General features: G+C 56.1%; 1 protein-coding gene across 2 annotated transcripts in view; it reads left to right on the top strand.

Moving 5' to 3' along the window:
• The window catches only part of UNC5B (unc-5 netrin receptor B), a gene marked incomplete at its 5' end in the record, with an annotated part of 84,597 nt that extends 64,693 nt beyond the window's left edge, over positions 1-19,904 (top strand). Inside the window, 15 exons of one of the 2 annotated variants that reach the window (XM_079701355.1) lie at positions 3,815-3,958; positions 4,421-4,524; positions 5,856-6,036; positions 6,782-6,949; positions 7,724-7,888; positions 8,096-8,128; positions 10,071-10,265; positions 10,610-10,999; positions 11,622-11,709; positions 12,576-12,744; positions 12,876-13,109; positions 15,173-15,322; positions 15,849-16,013; positions 17,053-17,234; positions 18,107-19,904. In XM_079701355.1, the coding sequence (XP_079557481.1) occupies positions 3,815-3,958; positions 4,421-4,524; positions 5,856-6,036; positions 6,782-6,949; positions 7,724-7,888; positions 8,096-8,128; positions 10,071-10,265; positions 10,610-10,999; positions 11,622-11,709; positions 12,576-12,744; positions 12,876-13,109; positions 15,173-15,322; positions 15,849-16,013; positions 17,053-17,234; positions 18,107-18,272 (2,534 nt within the window). In that variant the 3' untranslated portion in view covers positions 18,273-19,904. The remainder of the gene's footprint in view (positions 1-3,814; positions 3,959-4,420; positions 4,525-5,855; positions 6,037-6,781; positions 6,950-7,723; positions 7,889-8,095; positions 8,129-10,070; positions 10,266-10,609; positions 11,000-11,621; positions 11,710-12,575; positions 12,745-12,875; positions 13,110-15,172; positions 15,323-15,848; positions 16,014-17,052; positions 17,235-18,106) is intronic. The other variant, XM_079701356.1, reaches the window with a different exon arrangement.
• Between the last annotated feature and the right edge of the window lie 2,950 nt (positions 19,905-22,854).

The raw sequence follows: 22,854 nt of genomic DNA on the forward strand, positions 1-22,854 counted from the left end.
GGGCACCCCCCACCCCGGGCAGGAGGCAGAGCCTGGGGCTCCTCACATCTCTCAGAGCCCAGCCCCTGTTTACAGTACAGGACCTTCGGGGGTGGAAATCCTTTCCCCGACTCAGGCCAGGGAGGGGGGCCACCCACTGCGGGTCACCTGCAGACGGCCAGCTTTGGGCAGCCCCAACCAACCCCAGGCTCGGGGTGGCTCCTTTGCCCCAGAGCCTGCCTTGGCTTTGATTTCGTTTTTACCATCTCTTCCCTGACCTTTTCTTTCTCTTCCTTTCTCGGTCCTCTCTTCTTTCCTTCTGTCTCTCCTGCTTCTCCCTTCTCATCCCCGTCTCCTTTTGTGTCTCCTTTTGTGTCTGTCTTTTTTCCCTTATGTCTCTCTCTTTCTCTGCCTCAGTCTCATTCTTGTGTCTCTCCCCTGACATACTCTCTTTCACTCTCTCTCCTTTCTTCCTCCTTCAACTTCTATTTTTCTGTGAAAAGCTGACAGATTTCAGAACCACTCAGGCTTAAAATCATACCCCGGAATGTACTTAATGTCATTCAACACTGTACCCTAAAAATTGGTTAAAATGGTAAGTTGTAGGGTATGTATATTTTACCAAAAATTTTAAAGAATTCCAAGAATTTTAAAAGTTAGAGCTGGAGTCTCATTCTCACTCAAAATCTAAAAATAAAAAAACGATTTTAAAAAAAAATATTTATTTATTTATTTTTGGCTGCATCGGGTCTTGGATGCAGTGTGCGGGCTCTTTGTTGCCGTGCGCGGGCTTCTCTCTGGTTGTGGTACACGGGCTTAGTTGCCCCGTGGCATGTGGGATCTCAGTTCCCTGACCAGGGATCAAACCTGCGTCCCGTGCATTGCAAGACAGATTCTTAACCACTGGACCACCAGGGAAGTCCCAAGAAAAGGATTTTTTATCTGATTTTTTTTTCTTTTTTTTGGCCGCGCCGCATGGCTTGTGGGATCTTAGTTCCCCAGCCAAGGATTGAACCTGCGCCCTCGGCAGTGAAAGCATGGAGTCCTAACCACTGGACCACCAGGGAATGCTCCAAAAAAGAAACTTTTAAAAGGAAAAAAACCCCATATCCCAGCTGCCCACATGCTCTGGCTGTGTGACCCTAAGGAAGTCACTCAACCTCTCTGAGCCCCAGTTTCTCTCTTTGTAAACTGGGATATTAACAGATCTTGGTGAGGATGGAACAAGGTGGTACCTGTATAGCGTTGAGCACAGTGCCAGGACCCAGCAGGTGCTCAATAAAAACCTGTTTTCCTCCATCTTCTTTCTGGGTTTTTGTTGGCTTCTTTCCTCTTGAAACCTATTCTTACTTCTCTGTCCCCCTGAGCCCCTCTGGCCCTGCAGAGCAAGGGGACAGTGTATCCTGCTAGGGCCCCTCACAGGCCCTTTGATTATTAGTAACAGGGTGGCTCTTACTCCCCTGCTACCAGGCACACAAGTCCTGCCAGTCCTAGAAATCAAGACACTGTTGTCCCCATTAGCTACAAAGAATGGACAGTGGTCCAGCAGGCCACACCCTTGGCAGCAGTGTGGCTGGTTCCTCCTTCTCCCCACCCCTAGCCCTCCCTGGCACTCTCTGAAGCCTTGAAAACAGGATGGGGGCCAAAAGAGGTGAGACGAGCCTACCCACTAGCTCATGCCAGGTCAAGGCAGGCAGCCCAACTCTGGGTGTCCTGGTCCAGGCACTGCCTGCCACTTGGCCATCATGCTGAGGGGGACACCTAGTCTGGGGCCCAAGTCTGGGAGACCAAAGGCCCCTGTCCTCCTCTTTGCCTGCTGGTGACCATTGCCATGGTGTCAAGCCCTGCTGGGTGGTAGTTTATCTGTCCAGCTGTTGGGTGTTCCTGAAACATTCTGGATGGATGACCCCCTTGAGAGGGGCCACTCCTCCAGGCTCCCAGCCTGGTGAATAAAGGGCAGGGCCCCACTCTCCTGCCCCAGACCATGCAGCATCGCTTGTAGAGCAAGCAGTCCAGGCAGCCACTGCCAGCAGGCAGGGCCCCTGTCCCCCAAGAAGCCTCTTCCCTCCTGGTGCTCCACCCACAGCAGACACCAGCCCCCTCCAATTTAGATCCCTGGCCATCAGGAGGGGTTCCTCACTGTCTGGGCTCCCAGTGCAAGGGCCCCCCTCCCTCAGGATGCAGGACAGTTAAGGCAATGATTTCACTGGGAGAGGTCCAGAGAGGTGTCATTCATTACTGGGCAGAGCTCTAACTGGGGCAGGACGCCAGATAGCTGATCTCAGCTCTGCTGCCAACTTGCTCTGGGACTCTGGGCCTGCCACCTACCCTCTCCAAGCCTCAGTTTCTCCAGATGAAAAAGGAAGGGGCTGGATGAGATCCAGATGAGCTGCCAGATTAGATTTGTGTCCAGCCTGGGCTGGGTGCTGTAATTGCCATGATTCATTTAGAATTTACCCTGAGTAATTTACTCTGATGAGGGAACCGAGGCTCAAAGAGGCTACGTAACTTAGCGAAGGTCACACAGTTGGGGAGTGAAGGTAGGGCCAGGATTCAAACCTGTCAAGAAGCAGTCCAGCCCTCCACCTAACCACCATGCCACAGGACTACAATGTGTACACTCAACAGTCCCGCCCTTGAGGGGCTTATCAGAACCCACAAGTAACCATGAGAGGATGAGCTTAGATACACGATGGCGAGGAGGAATAGCTTTAGGAATTCCGAGACCAAGGGGGTAGTCAGGGAGGGCTTCCTGGTGGAGGAGGCCTTACAGTTCTCCCACAAGCTTTGGGGAGGAGCTTTGGATGGATGCCCTCATCCAGGAGGGTTCATCCCTTTCCTGAATTTAGAGGGTTTTGTCAAGGGAGGATTGGCAAAGAGTGAGTGATTCCTCCTCTGTGGGCTGGTGGATCCAGTCATTCAGGGAGGCCCTTGGGCCCTAGCAGGGAGTCATTGAGAGGTTAGGGGTTCCCAGGAAGAGGGGCCTTCCCTCAACTCCAGCCCCACAGGCTCCTGAGCCATGACCAGAGAGAGGCCACATGCTTGCCTCATATTTGTTGAGCCCATTGTCTGTGCCAGGCCCTGGGCCACGGCAGTGAACAGGGCAAAGCCCCACCTCATTCTCCTGCAGGAGATACAGTTAACACATGAACACGTCAATAAATAATACAGTTCCAGGCAATGGTCAGTGCCATGAGGGAATCAGGCCTGGTGGGGAATGATAACTGTACAGACCAATGTCCAGTGCAGTGGTGGGAGTGCTGAGCGGTACTTTGACAGCTGGTGGGGGTGGGCCAGCATCAGGGGGCTTCCCTCCGAAGTGAGGCCCAGCCCAAAGCTGACGGTGACTGGGAGTTCACTGGACACAGAAAGGACAGAAGAGAGTTCCAGGCAGGGGACTGGATGTGCAAGGGCCCTGTGGCTAGAGAGGCCAGGAAACCATGAGGGCCTGGAAGACACCCGGTGAGGCTGCAGTGGGTAGATCGTGCAGGGCCTGGAGGCCACATGGAAGGTCTGGGTCTTTACACTGGGATGACTGGAGACATAGCAGGGGAATGACATGTCATTTGTGCCTTTTGAAGAGCTATCTGCGGGGTGGAAAGTCAATTGGATGGGGGCAGTGGCTTGGGTTAGCCACTGAGTTTCCAGGTGAGCTGCAGTGGTGGCTTGGGCCAGGCTCAAGGCAGATGAGATGAGAAAAATGGAAATGTGAGGCACTTGGGAGAGGGGCCCACAGGACTCAGCGGGTTGGAAAAGAGAGAGAGGTTATGGTCCCCTGTCTGGTGTCTTCTGTCCTCAGACCTGCCCCCTGATGGCGTCTCTCGCCTCCTCCCAGGCCTGCAGGTGCGAGAGGTGCAGATCGAGGTGTCGCGGCAGCAGGTGGAGGAGCTGTTTGGGCTGGAGGATTACTGGTGCCAGTGCGTGGCCTGGAGCTCTGCGGGCACCACCAAGAGTCGCCGGGCCTATGTCCGCATTGCATGTACGCCACCCTGACACCCTCACCCCGTTCTCCTGGGCCCTGTCCCCTTCCCTGTGGATCCTAAAGAGAGAATTTCATGCACAGACAGCAGGGCACAGGGATGCCAGCTCAGAAGGCTCCATGACCCAGAACCTGTGCCACCTTGGGCCCCAGGATTTCTAATGGCCCTTTTTTACCTACTTTTATATAAGGAAGCTGCCAGCTTCCTCACCATCCCCGGCCACCATGTGCATAGGATCCCAGAGTCAGGGAGGGAAGCTTGTTCCCCCGTGTGCACCTGGTGAGGCCCCCATCTTGGAGAAGTTCTCCAGGTAAAGGCCGGGTGTCCCTGTGAACATTCCCTTGGTGTGCACTGCCACCTAGTGGCTAGAATGGGGCCCTTCAGGATCCAGCTCTGCCTGACTGGCCTCCTCCCTGCACCGCCTGACTGTGCCTTGGAACACTTTTCCTTCCTTCTCCCAGACCTGCGCAAGAACTTCGATCAGGAGCCTCTGGGCAAGGAAGTGCCCCTGGACCACGAAGTTCTCCTGCAATGCCGCCCACCAGAGGGGGTGCCTGTGGCTGAGGTGAGTGGGGATATGGGGGACTTTGGGCATGGCAGAGGCCAGCCAAGCATGGTATTTACCACCAACCACAATGCCTCAGCCTTCCAGAGCCCTCGCATTTCACAGATGGGGGTATCAAGGCTAGAGACAGAGAAGGGAGCTGCAACCTCTGTAGAACTCAGCGCATGCCAGCCCCCAGCTGGGCCCTCCATAGGCATAACCCCACAGGATGGGGCAGAGCTGGGGCAGGAACCCCCAGGGCTCCTTGGGTTGACCCCAGGCTCAATCTCCTGCAAGAGAAGTGGCCATATACACCATTTTCCCCCACCCCACCCAGAACCCAAGGCCCCAGCTTTATGTGTATCATAGTATGTGAGTCTGAGCACAAACTCAGCCCACAAGCTGATCACCCCTTCCTGCACCACATGGCCTGTGCATCCCTAGGTGATGCCCACCTGTCCTCTTACTGCCCTGCTTGTGTTCCAGACCTGCTTCCTCTCTCCCGCTCCCCGCACTGGTGGTCCTCTAGCCAGAGCAGGGCATGGGGAAACATCTCAGCTTTGTTGCCGGGGACCTCAGTAGAACAGGATTGGGGAAGATGGAACCCTGGGCTTCCAGCTCAGAACCTTTGCTCTAATCACTTAGCTTTCCCCCAGCCCAGGCCCCCATCTGGAAATGAGCTCAGACAGACGCCTTCTGTAATAGCTACCCCTCATGGCTCACACATGTGCCTGGCACTCGGCACGCTGGTCCTCATAGCAGCCCTTCAAGGTGGATATTGTCATCCCCTCTTACGGCTGGGAACACAGCACTGGGACAGGTGAAGCGGTCACCCAGGGTGACCCAGCTAGTGAGTGGCAGAGCTGGCATTTGCACACCCAGGTCGGCCAGACCAGGGACCATGTTTTTAATCACCTGCCAGGTCTCTCATCCTGGCTAAGGGAGTCGGTTTGCGGAGTTAATGATGAAGACATGTTCTTATTTAGTATCAGTACTTACCATGAGCCAGGCCTGGCCTCCACACTTGCCATATACTAATTCATTTTATCCTCACGGTAGTCCTATGGGTATTAAATACCCTCTTACAGTTGATGAAATTGAGGCCAAGTGGAAGTCCCTTCCCAAGACCCCTCAGCTGGTGGGTGGTCATCTTAGCCACTGTGTTCTGTAGTGTCCAGCACAGTGCCTGGCCCGTGGAGGTCCTGCCCCCTGTGTCACCACCATGGGTGGACATGGCTAGAACTGCAGTCCTGTTTATGGTCAGGCCTCCCTTCCCCCAAAGAGAGGGCCCACTCCTGGAGGTGCGGGGGGTCGGGCCCTGGGCCCTCACAGCTGCAACCGTGCCCCTGCAGGTGGAATGGCTCAAGAACGAGGACGTCATCGACCCCACCCAGGACACCAACTTCCTGCTCACCATCGACCACAACCTCATCATCCGCCAGGCTCGCCTGTCAGATACGGCCAACTACACCTGCGTGGCCAAGAACATCGTGGCCAAGCGCCGCAGCACCACCGCCACCATCATTGTCTACGGTGCGGCCCAGAGTGGGCTGGCAGGGGGGACACAGTCGAGGGAGGGGGAGAGCCTGGGGCTATACGGCTGACCCTTTCCTACCCAGAAGCCAGCAGGACCTTGGTGAACAGGTGGGGAGGAAGAGGAGGCCCAGAGAGGGGGGGTGCCTTCACAAGGTCACACAGCAAAGCTAGTGGTAAAGTCAGGGACTCCTGGGTCGCCAGCCAGGAGCACTTGCCCCTTCTCAGGCCCTTTGCTTATCCCTGAAGGGGAGAACCCAGTTCTCTGAGAGTCAGGGCTAAGGCAGGGCCCAGTCGGTATCCCCATCCCCAAGCCTGTTGTTCTAGCAGTTAGGGACCACTGCTCAGGCCCGTCAGCTGTTCCTTGCTGTCCCCTTGGGTGGGAGGGCCAGAGCCATGGCTGAAATGAGTGTTGTAGAAAGAGCCCTGTACTGGGTTCCAGTTCCAAGCTCCCCATTACTCACGGGGAGACCTTGTGTAAGTGTCAGCCCTCTCTGGACCTTTGTTTGCCATTGTACAATGGGGCGTGGAATAGACAATGACCTCCTGGGTTGCCTCTGGTGCTGACAGATGCAGCCCAGGTCTGCCCTCTGGTATCTGAGTCCCCAGCCCTGGAGGCAGGAGGGGTCCAACTAGGAAGGGCCAGGCCTCAGCAGAGGCGCCTCATCATGGCTGGAGGATGGGGCTTGGGGGGCCCACGGGGCGAAGAGCCAGGCCAACCTGCTGACAACTGCTACCCCTGCAGTGAACGGCGGCTGGTCCAGCTGGGCTGAGTGGTCACCCTGCTCCAACCGCTGTGGCCGCGGCTGGCAGAAGCGCACACGGACCTGCACCAACCCCGCCCCGCTCAATGGAGGTGCCTTCTGTGAGGGCCAGGCCTTCCAGAAGACTGCCTGCACCACCGTGTGCCCAGGTGAGGCCGCCGGCCAGGCGGCAGTCCACCCATGCCCCAGCCCCATGCCAGCCCCAGCCCTGCCTTCTGTGCTCTGGTGTCTGCCAGTCAGGACAGCCGATCTCTCCCTGTTGGGGTACGGTGGGGGCAGAAGGTGCTTGTCCCGGGCCCCCGAGCTGGCTCACCAGGCGGGACTGGATGTTATGCCCGCTGACCTCCTGTTCTGCCCTGGCCTGTGGGAGAGACAGAGGCAGAGGTTCTGAGCTGCGGTCTGAGGGGTGGGCGGTCTGCTCTCCAGGCCGAGGGTTCTCAGCGTCAGCCCCCAGGCCGGGACCCCAGAGGCTCCTGGGATCAGAGAGCCTGTGCTCCTGCCCTTGACTGCTAGACACACCTGGCCGCTGACCCTGTCTTGCTGCAGTCCTCTCTTCCTTCTGTGTTACTCTGTGGCCCCATCGGTTCGTCTGTTCTCTCTCTTTGGTGACATGTTTGTGTGACTGATGTGGTGTTTTTCACCCTGTGCCTCCGTGTGTACACTTGTGCCCTGGGCTGTATCTGCGTCAGTGACCTTATGTGTCTGTTTGGGCTGTCTTCGCCCACCTGGTGCTCCTGTCTCTGCACTGGCATGAGGCGTGGATTTCTCTGGATGGCATGCGTGTGTCTTGGGTTCCTCTTTCCCTGCTGCACTGTGTGTGTGTGTGTGTGTGTGTGCATGCACTGCTAAGTTGTGCACACATAACTGTGTGTGCATTCTATGCATGCACGTGTCCCCATGCACCACATGCTGTGTCCCCACAGTCGATGGCGCGTGGACAGAGTGGAGCAAGTGGTCGGCCTGTAGCACCGAGTGTGCGCACTGGCGCAGCCGCGAGTGCATGGCGCCCCCTCCCCAGAACGGAGGCCGGGACTGCAGCGGGACCCTGCTTGACTCCAAGAATTGCACCGACGGGCTGTGCGTGCAGAGTGAGTCCTTGGAAGGCAGGGCCCAGGGTGGGGGCTCTGGAGCCAGATAAGGGCCCCCTGCCCCGCCCCCAGCCTGCAGTGGAGCAGCCCCTCGGGGCCCCTGCCCGCCTGCCACTCTGTCATCTCATCCACGCATCTCCCCGTCACCGCCTCTACCACCCTTTCCCTGCCCTCTGTCATTGTCTTTCCCTTTATTTCCCTCAACAGATAAGAAAACTCTAAGTGACCCCAAAAGCCACCGTAAGTCCCATTTCATGGCTGTTCTCTTTCCTCTGGGGGGATCCCTGGTTTTCCTCGGCTGGCTTTTCCAGGGGGTGGGGGGCAGGGCAGGGCGAGGGGCAGGGAGAGCTGAAGGTGCCCACTACCAGCCCTCCACGGGGTTCCCAGCACCTGACGCTGCATGTGGCATGGTCCTCATCACAGTCAGACAGGCAGACCCTCGGCTGACAGAAAGGCCCTAGGATGCCATCCTGACCCCTCCCATCATAGGAGGAGAAACTGATTCTCAGAGAGAAGGGACATACCCAAGGATCCAGCCAGGATTCGAACCTAAGTATTTGGCCAGAGCTGGTGCTCCGAGCCCCACCCCTTGGTTGTCCTCTGTGGGAGGGGGCCAGCAAGCAGGCCCACACCTGCCTCTCCCGGTGCCCCCAGCAGCCGACTGAAGCCTCCTAGGTCCTTGGGATGCCTGCTGCTCTGCGTCAGACCCTGGGGGCTCATCATCCATCCCCCAGGGGCTATGCTCCGCTGTAGTAAAGCTGCTTGGGCAGATTGGCGTGTGGTAATTAAACCACCATTTCCAAATAATTCTGGAATTATCAAATCAGTAGTGAGGCCTTCAGTGCAACTCACAGGGGGGCCAGACTGGTGCCTGATTAGATATTGTAAATCACCAGGCACGTGACCCCCATGATTAATGACTATGTCATGAGGCGAAGCCCCCAGAGAGGTGGGAGCCCAGCCCTGGGGACCTTCTCCGGCAGCTCTCCTGGGGAGCCCAAGAATGAGGCGAGATGGGGGTCCAGAAGGTGGTAGAAGCAGGCAAAAATGAGGGCTGAAAGCCCTGCCCTACCTTGCTGAAGCTCAGGCCTCCACCAGGAAGGAAAGCAGGCCTTCCTCTCCGAGGGTCCCTGGGGAGGGGAGGGAGTGGACAGGGGCTTCCCGGAGCTCCCAAAGGAAGCAAGGGGGAAGGGCTTGGCCAGGCTGTGCTGTCCAGTGTAGTAGCCACTAGCCACGTGTGGCTTGAAAATTGTGTATATCTTAGCTGAAAATAAATATATTTAAAAACGCATTTCCTCAGTCAAGCCAGCCGCATTTTAGTTGTTAAATAACCCCCCGCAGCTAGTGGCTGTCATGGGGGACAGTGCAGACACGGGATGTGCCATCATCATAGAAAGTTCTGTTGGGCAGCCCTGCTTTGGACCCTGCCTCTTGACCCCGACACTTCCTTGCCTAGCTATGTGGAGTCACTTCTAGCTGAGCAGCAGCCTGCCCTGCCCCTCACCCAGAGCTGGGCCTCCTCCAGCCCAGCAGCCTGTCTGGGGGTGGGGAGTGTCGACATGGGTTGCCTCCCTGAGCCCCTTCCTTCCCTTCCACCTGCTCCCCTCCTCTCCATCCCATTGCCACGCATCTCATTCCCCTCGTCCTGTTCCCCCTCCACCCCCCACCCCGCCCTCCTGCCTCCTGCCCTCAGCACAGAATGGAAGGTGAGCTCAGAGCGGCTACTTGCAGAGATTTCTGGGAACCAGGGCCTTGGGTCCTATAGAGATTGCTGCAGGCTGCTAGTAAGGCACTAGGTCTTAATCCCAGCTCTGAGAGGACGCTTAGTGGTCCCGTGACTCTGAGCCACAGGCGCCTTGTCACCTCCTGGGCAGAGAGCAATGAGTTAACTCTTGGGAGTGTTAACTCCAGGAGTCCCTTTGCCTCTCCTTGCCACACGGGGAGGGAAGCAGGGCACGGGGGCAGGGACATTTAGACCATTTTACTTATAGAGACTGATGCTCAGAGAGGTTCAAGGCTTGCCTGAGGTCACCAGCCTGTCTGGCAGGGCTCAGATTAGAACCTAGCACAGCACCAGTCTGTCCCAGGCCCTGCCTCTCCCCGGGGACCAAGGGAATCTCTGGCTCCCTCAGGGCCAGGGTTTCTGCCCCCTGGCCCTCACTCAGCCCTCCTGTCCCCACAGTTCTGGAGTCCTCGGGGGATGTGGCGCTGTATGCAGGCCTTGTGGTGTCCATCTTCGTGGTGGTGGCCGTCCTCGTGGTGGTAGGGGTGGTCGTGTACCGCCGCAACTGCCGCGACTTCGACACCGACATCACCGACTCGTCCGCCGCCCTCACTGGCGGCTTCCACCCAGTCAACTTTAAGACTGCAAGGCCCAGTAAGGACCTGGGAATGCCTAGGGTGGCGGGTGCAGGCAGGGTTCCCAGGGGGTGTGGCAGCCAGCCAGGCCAGCCAGACCAGAGCAGAGGCTCCTGACTCCCTCAAGAGGTTTTCCTGGAGTTTTCTCTAAAGATCACTGGATGCGTTTGGTTAGAGAGATGCAGGAAAGAAGAAGTAACCCAGGTGGTGAGTCCCTAAGCTTCCTGCCGCAGGTGGCAATGGAACCTTTCAGAGCTGGACGTTTGGGTAGGATTTTGTAAAAGAAGGCCCCCCGGCAGGTGCAGACGGTGGGACAGGGCCAGCGAGGCACGGCTGGTCTGACTGCAGCCCCCGGCCCTGCAGACAACCCGCAGCTCCTGCACCCATCTGTGCCTCCGGACCTCACTGCCAGTGCGGGCATCTACCGCGGACCCATGTACGCCCTGCAGGACTCGGCCGACAAGATCCCAATGACCAACTCACCCCTGCTGGACCCCCTGCCCAACCTCAAGATCAAGGTCTACAACTCTAGCACCACCAGCTCTGGGCCAGGCCTGGCAGACGGGGCTGAGCTGCTGGGAGTCCTGCCACCCGGCACGTACCCTGGTGATTTTGCCCGGGATGCCCACTTCCTGCACCTGCGCAGTGCCAGCCTCGGCTCCCAGCAGCTCCTGGGCATGCCGCGTGACCCGGGGAGCAGTGTCAGCGGCACCTTTGGCTGCCTGGGCGGGAGGCTCAGCATCCCTGACACAGGTGGGTCCCTGCTCTGCTCACCCATCAGTCTGGCCTCAGCATGTCCCCTCTAGACAGTCCCAACACTCATCCAGCAGAAGATAGGGCTTCCCTGGTCCCATTTCACAGATGGGGAAAGTGAGGCCCAAGGGGAAGAAGTGATTATAAAATAGAAGAGTCCAGGCCTGCCTCTGCCTCACAAGGGCAGGGGAACTCTCTAAACCTCAGTTTCACCATCTGGTGAGTGGGAAAGAATACCCTGATGTAGTCAACAAACCTACAGAGTGCTGTTGAAAAGGCAGGGCTTCCCAGCTCAGGTTGCAGAGCCGCAGTTGACAGTTTCCCAGCGTCTTACACTGATCTAGGCTGGGGCTGGCACTGCACCTTCAGACTCCAGGTCTTTGCCCCATCTCTGCACCCCATCGCAATGCCCGTGGCCCCTGTTCTACTTGACAGCCCCTCTGCAGTCAGTGACCTGGCCTTTCCTTGCACCCAGTCCCCTCTCCCCATTCCTTGCTGGTGACCACCAGGAGCTCAGATGTCTTTCTCTCCCTGCTCCAAGATGGGGGCCAGCCCCCCATCCCCTGTTCTAAGCTCCTGGACTCCCTCCAGCCCCTCCCTACTGACCTCCCTCTCCCTCTAGGGGTCAGCCTGCTGGTGCCCAATGGAGCCATTCCCCAGGGCAAGTTCTACGAGATGTACCTCCTCATCAACAAGGCAGAAAACACCCTGTGAGTATAGGGACCCCAGCCCCAGCCCAGCTGCCCCTTCCTCAGCCTCTCTCTCCCTGCTGCTTGCCCACCTTGGGCTCAAATGTCACCATCTCCCCTTCTAAGTCCAATCCTAAGGCAGAGGTAGTTCTCCAAGGAAGACATTGCTAGATCTTATTATGTTCACATTTAAACCATGCAAAACCAGCACAACAAATCATAAAACTGAAAGCCAGTTGACCATCTGGCTACAATATGACAAAGGGCTACTATCCTCACTATGTAAAGAGGTTTGGGAGACCAATAAGAAAAACTGAACATCTCAGTACAAAAATGGACAAAGGATATGAACAAGTGATTCACACACACTGTCTTTTATCCTCACAGACACACACACACACACACACACACAGCGGCCAATAGGTTATGAGAAAATGTTTGACCTAATTTGTAGTCAAAGAAACAGTCATTCAGACAGCCATAGATACTGGAAGTTTTTTTGCTTCATCAGCTTGCAAAGATATTTTCAGATGTCATAATACCTTCATACTGGTGAGAGAATGGGAACACAGCCCTCCCACGGTGTGTCCGTGGGAGCGTGGATGGGTGCCAGCTTTCCAGAGGGCACTTTAGCAGCACCTATCCACAATACCCCTGGAGTGCAGAACCTTTGAAAATGGGAGCAAAGATTTGGCTATGAGAATATTGCGGAGTAATAGCAAAAATTTAGAAACGATCTCAAGGCCAGTGCCATTTTTCCTTAACCCGTGGCCTCTGGGAGCCCCCAGGGTGCAGTCCTGCCTTCTCCCATCCCAGGAGCTGGGGCAGAGCGGGGAGACCAGCACCGCTCCCTCACTGCCTCCCTCCTGCCCTCCACCCCACCCCAGCCCGCTTTCAGAAGGGACCCAGACAGTACTGAGCCCGTCGGTGACCTGCGGGCCCACGGGCCTCCTGCTGTGCCGCCCCGTCATCCTCACGGTGCCACACTGCGCTGAAGTCAGTTCCGGTGACTGGATCTTCCAGCTCAAGACCCAGGCCCACCAGGGCCACTGGGAGGTGAGGAGCCAAGGCCGGGGGGGGCCGGGTCCCCTAACCCAACCTGCCCCTTTCCTCCTGGCCTAACCTGGTTGGACCCTCTCCAGGGCCTTGGCAGGTGCAGGCACCTCACCCCCACTGTCACCCTGCAGGAGGTGGTCACCCTGGATGAGGAGACCCTTAATACCCCCTGCTACTGCCAGCTGGAGGCCAGGTCCTGCCACATCCTGTTGGACCAGCTGGGCACCTACGTCTTCACGGGTGAGTCCTACTCCCGCTTGGCAGTCAAGCGGCTCCAGCTGGCCATCTTCGCCCCCGCCCTCTGCACCTCTCTGGAGTACAGCCTCAGGGTCTACTGCCTGGAGGACACGCCCGTAGCACTAAAGGTAAGGCTCGGCCATGGGTACCCACACGGGCCTGCACACTGCGGGTACCTCACCCACAGCTGGCCAGCTGCATGGTACCTTCCATTATCCCCCTCCCCAGGATCATGGTACCTGCCAGGTACCCTCTGCCACCATCAGCCTCATTCAGTCATTCATTTGTTCCTCAAACATTGAAATCGCATCAGATCCTCGAGACACAGAGATGAGTTGGGCACAGTTCTGCCCTCACCAAGCTGCGGGCTAGAGGTGGGAGACAGACCAGGGGATCACTGACGTAGGGCCAAGGGAACATCAGCCTGGGAGGGGCTGGCAGGTCCTGGTTGTTGGGGAGGGTGTCTGAGAAGGCTTCACATCAGGGCTGACCTTAGACCTAGCTCCAAGGGACAGGTGGGTGTTCCGGGCAGAGAAGGAAGAAGCGCATTCCAGGAGACAGAGCGGCTTATGCAGAGTCAGGTGTGGTGTTCTGTGTGCCAAAGCGTGCAGGGGTGTGAGAGGTGGGGCTGGAGAGACAGGCAGGGCTCAGCCTCCCAACAGCCTTAGGGTCATGGCAAGGAATTTGGAACCTATCCAGTGGGCGGGGGCAGAGACCCGGTGGACGCGTGTTCATGGGTGCTCTTTTGAAAGCTATGCAGTGGGGATGGGTAGACAAGAGGCAGGGAGACCAACTGGGAGGCTGCAGCTGGGCCCTGGACAACAGACAGTGACAACAGCTGGAGAGGGGCCTGCAGTCTGTTTAGTCAGTAGAATGGACAGAAACAGTGACTGATGGGAGGAACGGGGGGAGGGGGAGAGGGTGAGGGGGCGGCTGACAGCCAAGCTCCTAGTGTGTGCAAAAGAACGGACAGTGCCCTTAAGCGAGGGGGGCGCGTGGCAGATGAGAAGGGGTTCGGGGCAGGAAGAGAGAGAAGGTGAAGGGACCGGATTTTAGCACCTAGAACCTGATAACAGCGGGTGTTAGTACCACCCTGTCCCCCCAGCCTCTAAGACCCTGCCATTCTCTGCCCAGCCCTCCCACCAGTTCCCAGGATCTCAGTCTCATCCTGACAAACGGTGGAAGAGCACAGAGCCTTGGCCCTATTTAAACCCCTTTTCCTTCTCCATCCTTCCATCCCCTGCTGCTGTGAAGCCTTCTCCTTTCCTGTAGCTCCAGTCCTCCTCCCGCCCACGATCTGTGGGCCTTTCTGTCTCCTTTGCCTCTCAGTCTCATGTGACTTGTCTCAAACTCCAAGTTGCCGACTGATGCAACACAGGTTAAAAGGCCTTGTGGGAGAGTGAGTGTCTTCTGCTGGGACCAGACTGACCTGAACTTGCAGGAGGCCCATAATAGGTTAGAGGCTCCTGGGAAATGCTCTTGCAGCCTGGATCCCTTGGTATTAGGGCATTGGCTAACATCTAGTTATAGTTAGAGAATGGAATGGAGATCAAGAGGGAAGTTGCCACATATTGGCTTGATGGCGTTCTTTATTTATTCAATCCCCATCCATCCGTCTGTCCATCCATTCATCCATTCACCCATCTATCCATGCATCCATCCATCCACCCAACTTTCTGCCCATCTGTCTGTATATATTCATTTAGTCCATAATCTGTCTATCCAGCCATCACTCATCCACGCATCTATCTTTTCTTCCATCTGTTCTTCTGTTTCTATACCCATCCATTTGTATATTCATCTGCACATCATTTTGTCTGTCTGTCTCTGTTGATCTGTCTATCCATCCATTTGTCAACCCATCTATTTATCCATCTACTTAACCATCCATCCATCAGTCCATCTATTCAGTCACCTGTAAATCCATTCATCCATCCACCTGTCCCACCATCTGTCCATTCATCCATCTGTTTTTCCCTCCATCCATTCATTCATGCATCTATCCACACAGTAAGTCTTCTATGAGCACTTACCAAATCCCGGCCCTGTGGCTCAGATGGTTCCCTGCCTTCAATGTTACAGCCTAGTTCCCTCTGCCCACGTGTGTCCCCAAGCCCCAAACTTGCAGAAGGAAAGGGCCCTTTGGCCAAATGTGATGGGCTCCCCCTTCTCATTGCTCCCTGGCCCACAGGAGGTGCTGGAGCTAGAGCGGACCCTGGGTGGCTACCTAGTGGAGGAGCCAAAACCCCTGCTGTTTAAGGACAGTTACCATAACCTGCGCCTCTCCCTCCACGACCTGCCCCACGCCCACTGGAGGAGCAAGCTGCTGGCCAAGTACCAGGTGAGGGCTGGGCCGCAGGAGGGGGAGGGATGGAGCTGGGCAGGGGCGCACTCCCCTCCCTGCCTCCTCCCTCGGTCCTGCAGCCTTGGTCCCCACTCCCACCCCTGTGTCTCTCTCTGTCTCCCTCCCCCTGCCACCCCTGTCACATACTCCCACACACAAATGTCTGTACCCGTCATCTTTAAAGAGACCTTACCATCTCTAAGAGCGTTCATGGCTGGCAGATTGTCCAGACTAATCTCTGATGGTCACATCCCTCTGCCCACGCCCGTCTGTGACACCATTGAGTCCACAAGGCTTCCCAGACCCAGACACATGCACACACACGTATTCAGACTTGTGCCTTCTCACCCATATGCTACCTTCCTCAACTGAAGTGCCCTTGCCCAGCTCTTCTTCCTCTGCCCACCTGGAGGGAGAGGTCCCAGCCCTCCCTGAGGCTGGCCCCCTTCCCTGCCTCTGCCTCCATTCCCCGAGGGCAGGGTAGGCTGGCCTCGTCTCCTTGACCCTGCCCTTCCTTCCCCAGGAGATCCCCTTCTATCACATTTGGAGTGGCAGCCAGAAGGCCCTGCACTGCACCTTCACCCTGGAGAGGCATAGCCTGGCCTCCACGGAGCTCACCTGCAAGATCTGCGTGCGGCAGGTGGAGGGGGAGGGCCAGATATTCCAGCTGCACACCACGCTGGCAGAGGTGAGGGCCAGAGAGCGGATGCCCCACGGGGCTGGGCGCTGCAGCGTGCAGACCCCAGGCTCCCCCTCATCTGGAGGAAAGGCCACCTCCCACAGAGCTGTGCCCCTCACCTCCCAAGTCTGAGCCGGGACTTGGTCACTCTTTGCTAACAGCTGTGACTTACTGAGTGCCGAGCCTGGGCTTGGCCTGTACCAAATCTCACCAAATCTGTACAACCACCAGGGAGGCAGATACGAGGATCCGCACCTGGGAGATGAGAAAGAAGGTTTTAGGGAGGACAGGTATCAGGACCTCGTATCAAGCCAACACTTGGCCCAAGCCTGTGGCTCTCCACCACTATAATCCGGATTGAGGTTTATAAAACTTAGGCCACCCAGGGAACAGTGCTAGGCCCTCCTTGCAGTGCAGTGTAAAGAGCACTGGATATAGTCTAGACCAGCGGTCCCCAACCATTTTGGCACCAGGGACCGGTTTCATGGAAGACAGGTTTTCCAGGGACAGATGGGGGTTGGTGCGGGGGATGGTTCAGGCGGTAATGCGAGCGATCGCCGGACTCCGCCGCTCACCTCCTGCTGTGCGGCCCGGTTCCTAACAGACTCCTAACAGACTGCGGACCGGCTGCGGACCCCTGGTCTAGACCTAGCTCTACCACTAAGTGGCATGTGACCATGGATTAGTCACTTCTCCTTTCCAGACTTCATTTGCGTTTGTGTAGAAGTGGGTCCACGTGGATTAGACTGGGGCTGAGGCCCCTCGTGGCTTTGTAATCATGAGATGCAATCAGCACTGGCCCAGGCAGTGCATTAGCATGTGCACCCCGAGGGCGGGGAGGGGGGTGTGCAGCCCTGGCCCTGGAGAGCTGACCTTCCAGGGGAGGAGCCCTTTGACTGAGCAGCTGGAGCCTGCCCAGAGGCGGGGGAGCGGCCGGAGCCTCCAAGAGCTCACAGTCCCCAGGCAGGAAGGCTGGAGGGGCAGATGCCCAGTGAGCTGTACACAGGGAGCCCTCTGCCCCTCTCACCCTTGCCCCCTGCTCTTCCAGACACCTGCTGGCTCCCTGGACGCCCTCTGCTCCGCCCCCAGCAGCGCAGTCACCACCCAGCTGGGACCCTACGCCTTCAAGATCCCCGTTTCCATCCGCCAGAAGATATGCAACAGCCTGGACGCCCCCAACTCGCGCGGCAATGACTGGCGGTTGTTGGCGCAGAAGCTCTCCATGGACCGGTGAGTGTCGGGACTGCCCGCCCGGCCTGGACCACAGCCGCCCCCCTCCCTCTGTCCCCGTGGGGCAGGTGGGGCAGGCAGCCTGACGGTCCAGGAGCGGATCCGCCATTTGCGGTAGACCAGGAGCTCAGGCTTGGGTGTGCTAAGTCTGAGAAGCTGGTTCCTTGAGGAGCATCGTGCTCAGAGTGCTGGCCCTTGAGAATCAGGTAAAGCCGGGATACCAACCAAGTGTGATCACTGTCAGCAGACCTGTGTCCAGGACAGAGCAGGTGTTTTGGAAATGCTTGCTGGGTGACAGAAAGCATCCTGGTGTCAGAACTCTTCTGGAGAACTTAAAATGCTGGATAAATATAATGGCAATTAGTCATCATTATTGTTACGGGACACTAACTGAGAAACCATTTAATAAACCTGCATTGAGCAGATGCCATGTAGAAGACATCTTACTAAAAATGGGTGGGATCTATAAGGATGTCAAAGGCTTTGTTCCTGATTTCAGGGCAGTGCATGGGGCGGGTGAGAGCAGGCAGAGAACGAATGTGGGATGGAGAGAGAATGGAGTGCTAGGTTTGGACAGCCTCTCCTGGGGCCAGTGTCTTTCAATGATAGTAATAACGATGATGATGACTGATGATGAGCAGGACAGTTTCCATTTTACAGATGAGACTGGGGCTCAGAGAGGAGCAGTGACTTGCCCAGGGCCACACAGCCTGCAGGCAGAGGGGCTGGAATTCAGACCCAGGATTGTGGGAGCCCAGAGCCCACTGTCCCGGTGCTCCTGGGATGTACCCCCAGTGCTCCCTCCACCCCCAGGCTCCTGGGAGGGGCTGAGCATTTTGGGAGCCCAGTGTCCTTCGCCTTCCCTCCATCAGGTACCTGAACTACTTTGCCACAAAAGCGAGCCCCACGGGTGTGATCCTCGACCTCTGGGAAGCTCTGCAGCAGGACGACGGGGACCTCAACAGCCTGGCGAGTGCCTTGGAGGAGATGGGCAAGAGCGAGATGCTGGTGGCCATGGCCACCGATGGGGACTGCTGAGCTGCCCCAAACCCGCGGGCTGTTAGGGACCAGCAGGCGGCTGGCACAGGCAGGCCCAGGGCAACCTCCTGTGGGGCAGCTGGGTCTCCTCTGCTCCCGAGCTCACAGCCAGAATCGCCCTTCCTCCTCCTCCTTCCCTTGCCCCCCCAACCCAGACCACGACCAGCCTTAGGAAATCCATGGACGTTGTTGTTGGGAGGACCCAGCGGTCCTTCTCCACCTCCTGCTGTCTCTCCTGACCTCAGACCGCTGTGCAGGAACTGGGGTGGGGATGGGGCCTCTGGAGGCAGCTAGGGGAGCAAGGAGGTGGCCCTCCCACCCTCTGCCCCAGGGTCTCTGGGGTGCGTCTGTTTTAGTTGTGCTCTTCATTTTCTTCCTCAGCTATTGATTTCTCCCTCCTCCCTAAGCCCCTTTCTCCTTTCACACTGTTTTCCTCTTCGAAGAGTCAAGTACAGTTCAGACAAACTGCTTTCTCCTGTCCACAAGCAAAAAGGAAGAGGAAAGAAAGAAGGAAAGAAAGCTTCAGACTGCTAGTAAGGCTCAAAAAAAGAAGAAAAACACCAAAATCACAAGGGAAAAGAAAACCCAGTTTCTTAGGAAACGCAAATGATTTATCATCCAGATACTTGGATAAGTCCTTTTTAAGAAAAAAAAGAAAAAGAAAATGAAAAAAACAACACAAAAAAAATAGAAAACGCTTTTCTTGAGTATGGGTGAGTGTGGGCATGCTCGTGGTTCTGGCCAGGAGCGTGTGTGTGTGTGCATGTGTTGTGTGTGTGTGTGTGTGAATCAGGGAGAGAGAGACTGAATAGGGAACACTTTGCTGCTAATGATTTTATCTTAGAGTAAATTCTTACAAGGCCTCAGCTTCCACAGTTCTACAGGGTCAGATGAGGTTTGAGCTGTGGTCCCATGTTTCTTTCTAAAATCTTAAGCAGATGCTGAATCAGTAAAGCCAAGGAGCCCTGAGATCTGGCTTGGGGTGGGGTCCTGCCTCCCTCTCACAGCCCCAGGCAGGTGCTCCAAGTCTCATCTGGGCTCCCAGGAATCCAGATTAAGAGGCCCTGGGATGGAAAATGTGGGCGGGCCAGCCCAGCTGTGAGCCAGGGAGAATTTCCAGTACTGTGGTCTGGTGGCTTCTGGAGAGGGGGCATGGCCCAGAAGGGGGACCCTAACAGAGAGAGAGAAGTCAGGGATGAGAATCCCCCATGGACACATCTCTCTCCCGCATCCCAGGGTGGGGCCAGCCAGGACACGCCCACCCAGCAGCCTCTAGACCAGGTGGGCTGGAGCAGGCGGGTGTTCTCTTAATGCCTGGGATCTGCCCTTTCCCAGGCTTGGTTACGTCTGTAAAACAGAAGGGGTGGATAAGAGGGCCTCTCTAGCTGCAGAAGCTTGAGCTTCTGGGGTCAGTGTGGTTTTGAGGAACATGTTAGCAGCCATCCCTGCAGGTGGCACGGGAGGCTGGGAGGTGGCTGCTTGGCTGTGCTTTACACATTGGCCCGGAGTGGAGGAGGAAGGGTGGAGGGCTATTTTCCCAGCTCTGATCTCCACAGGCACCTCCCTGCAACTTTGTCACCCTCCCTCTGCAGTCTGACAGAGTTTGAAGGAAGGACAGGCAGCGTTGCCAGGGTGGAGGGCCTGGCACCCCCTCTCCAGCCTGTTCCAGGATGTTCGAAGGGGCCATCAGGGTCCCTTTTTGGCCATCTGGTGATGGCTGGAACCAGAATCTTGAGCTGGCACAGAGGCCACATCAAAGGCCTCTCCTCCTTGGCACCTAAGCCAAAGCAAGTGCCACCTCTGGGCATTGACCCCAGGGCTTGCCCCAGCAGGTCTATGAGCATCCTGGCCTTTAAAAGTCTGGTCTCCTGGGAGGAAAGCAGGTTTGGGGGCTGTAGTCCCAACCAATGTCCCCAGCCTGGCTTTCCTGCCAGGCACTAGGGGGTTTATGGGGATAGTGGGATTCTCACCACCCACCAGCCCCCCTGGGCAATGGGTTGGCTGTGGGCAGTCAAGGGCCTGCTGGGTTTGTGAGAGGGTTCCTTTTTATCAGGGCTGCTGAAGGGGCCAGGCCTGCATCGGGCTTGGGCCCCTGAGGCTGAGACCATGGCTCTTCATTACCCCAGTGCCTGTGTGGACGTTGCCTCAGACAAAGGCAGTGAGCCTTCCCTGCCAAAGGTGCCTGTCCACTACAGGCTCGGCATCCCAGCTCGCTCCTAGTCTGAGCTGTGTGGGCCTGTGTGGTAGCTTGAGGGCAGCCTGGAGTCCAAAGACCAGCGTTCAAGCTCCAGCTTTGCCATTAAACCTCTGTGTGACTTCAGGCATATGACTGCCTTCTTGGGGCCTCTTTTCCTTTTTCTACCAAGGCCCCACAGCTGCTGTCTGAGGACTTCTGGGCTCTGATACGTCATTCTAGTCTCCTGATGGGAACGCTGGTGGGTAGAAGTTGACGGTGGTCTGCCATGTCCCTCCTCCGTGCCCCACCCTCAGAAGCGTGCTGCTTCCTCAGTGCCCAGGACGGGAGCTCTTGGTGGATGAGGCCAGGCCAGCCCCCCAGGTGCCATGTCTAATCGGATTCCCAGAAATTGTGTACCAGGGCCTGGAGCACAGAACCAATTGGCTGAAGTCTCCTGGGAGGGTTCAGACTGTCCAGCTTTATAAGAAAAGCCTGGAAAGGATTTGCTGGCTCCATCAATCTGCCACAGCTGCTGTGACTATGTCTGTAGACTGCCCGCCTCAGGGTGGGATGGACGTTCCTCCACTTATTCATGCCTGAGAGGCAGCCCCACGCAGCCGAGTACCTTGAGAACCGCAGATTAAGTGCCACTGCAGGAATGCAGGGCCCTCGCGCTCTGTTGACGTCTCTCTCATCTCTGGGGTGTGTTTGCGCATGTGTGCGTGTGTTGCGTGGGCTTTTATCCGCAGGCACATCAGCGTGCCTCTCTGGAACGTGACCCCACCTGTGTGAGCATGTGTGCCCTCCTCGCGTCCAGGCTGGGCCATCTGGAGGTTGGTGTGCCTGGTTTTGCCCTCTCTGAGTCCACAGGGTCAGTCGGTGTATCTTCTATGTGCCTCTCCCTCGGCCTTCCCTCGCAGTGCCCTGGGCTCCAGAGGGACCCTCCCCACTCCTGGAAGATCCAGGACCCTATGGTCCCTTTTCCCCAGCAACCAGGCAGCTGAGCCAGGTCCCTTAGCAGGCCCTCTGAGGAGAGGTGACCAAGAGCCTGGGTGCAGGGAGCAGCTCTCCTGTGGGCTAGGGGCTGGACCACTCACTCACCTGGGCCATGGACATGGTTCTATGCTCGGGGCTGCAGGGCTGCAGGGATGGCCCCAGTCCCACCTCTGTTTATTCTGTAAACTACAACCTGTAAATAACATTTAGCATTCCTATTGTAACAAAATTAATTTTTATGAAATAAATTATATTTCCTAGTCTAATAAAAAATTCAGGTTGTATTCTGTCTTTTTATTTTAGATTTTTTTGGTATGTGTGGACCTTTTTTTTTAAATTGTCTTTATTGAAGTATAATTGCTTTACAATGTTGTGTTAGTTGATGCTGTATAACAAAGAAAATCAGCCTTATGTATATATACATCCCCATTTCTCCTCCCTCTTGCGTCTCCCTCCCACCCTTTAGGTGGACACACAGCACCGAGCTGATCTCCCTGTGCTATGTGGCTGCTTCCCACTAGCTACCTAATTTACATTTGGTAGTGTATATATGTCCATATATCTCTCACTTCGTCCCAGCTTACCCTTCCCCCTCCCCGTGTCCTCAAGTCCATTCTCTACATCTACGTCTTTATTCCTGTCCTGCCCCTAGGTTCTTCAGAACCTTTTTTTTTTTAGATTCCATATATATGTGTTAGCATACAGTATTTGTTTTTCTCTTTCTGACTTACTTCACTCTGTATGACAGTCTCTAGGTCCATCCACCTCACTACAAATAACTCTATTTCGTTTCTTTTTATGGCTGAGTAATATTCCATTGTATATATGTGCCACATCTTCTTTATCCATTCATCTGTTGATGGACACTTAGGTTGCTTCCATGTCCTGGCTATTGTAAATAGAGCTGCAGTGAACATTGTGGTACATTACTCTTTTTAAAAAAAATTAATTTATTTATTTATTTATTTATTTATTTACTTATTTATTTATGGCTGCATTGGGTCTCCATTGCTGTGCACGGGCCCCCTCCGGTTGCGGCGAGCGGGGGCCACTCTTCACTGCAGTTAGCGGGCTTTTCACCACGGTGGCCTCTCCTGTTGCAGAGCATGGGCTCTAGGCATGCGGGCCTCAGCAGTTGCAGCATGCGGCCTCAGTAGTTGGAGCTTATGGGCTCCATAGCACAGGATCAGGAGCTGTGGCACATGGGCCTAGTTGCTCTGCAGCATGTAGGATCCTCCCGGACCAGGGCTCAGACCCGTGTCCCCTGCATTGGGAGGCGGATTCTTAACCACTGCACCACCAGGGAAGTCCCACATGAATCTTTTTGAATTATGGTTTTCTCAGGGTATATGCCCAGTAGTGGGATTGCTGGGTCGTATGGTAGTTCCATTTTTAGTTTTTTAAGGAACC

Source organism: Hyperoodon ampullatus, assembly GCF_949752795.1.
Source record: "Hyperoodon ampullatus genome assembly, chromosome: 1".
Classification (NCBI taxonomy): domain Eukaryota; kingdom Metazoa; phylum Chordata; class Mammalia; order Artiodactyla; family Ziphiidae; genus Hyperoodon; species Hyperoodon ampullatus.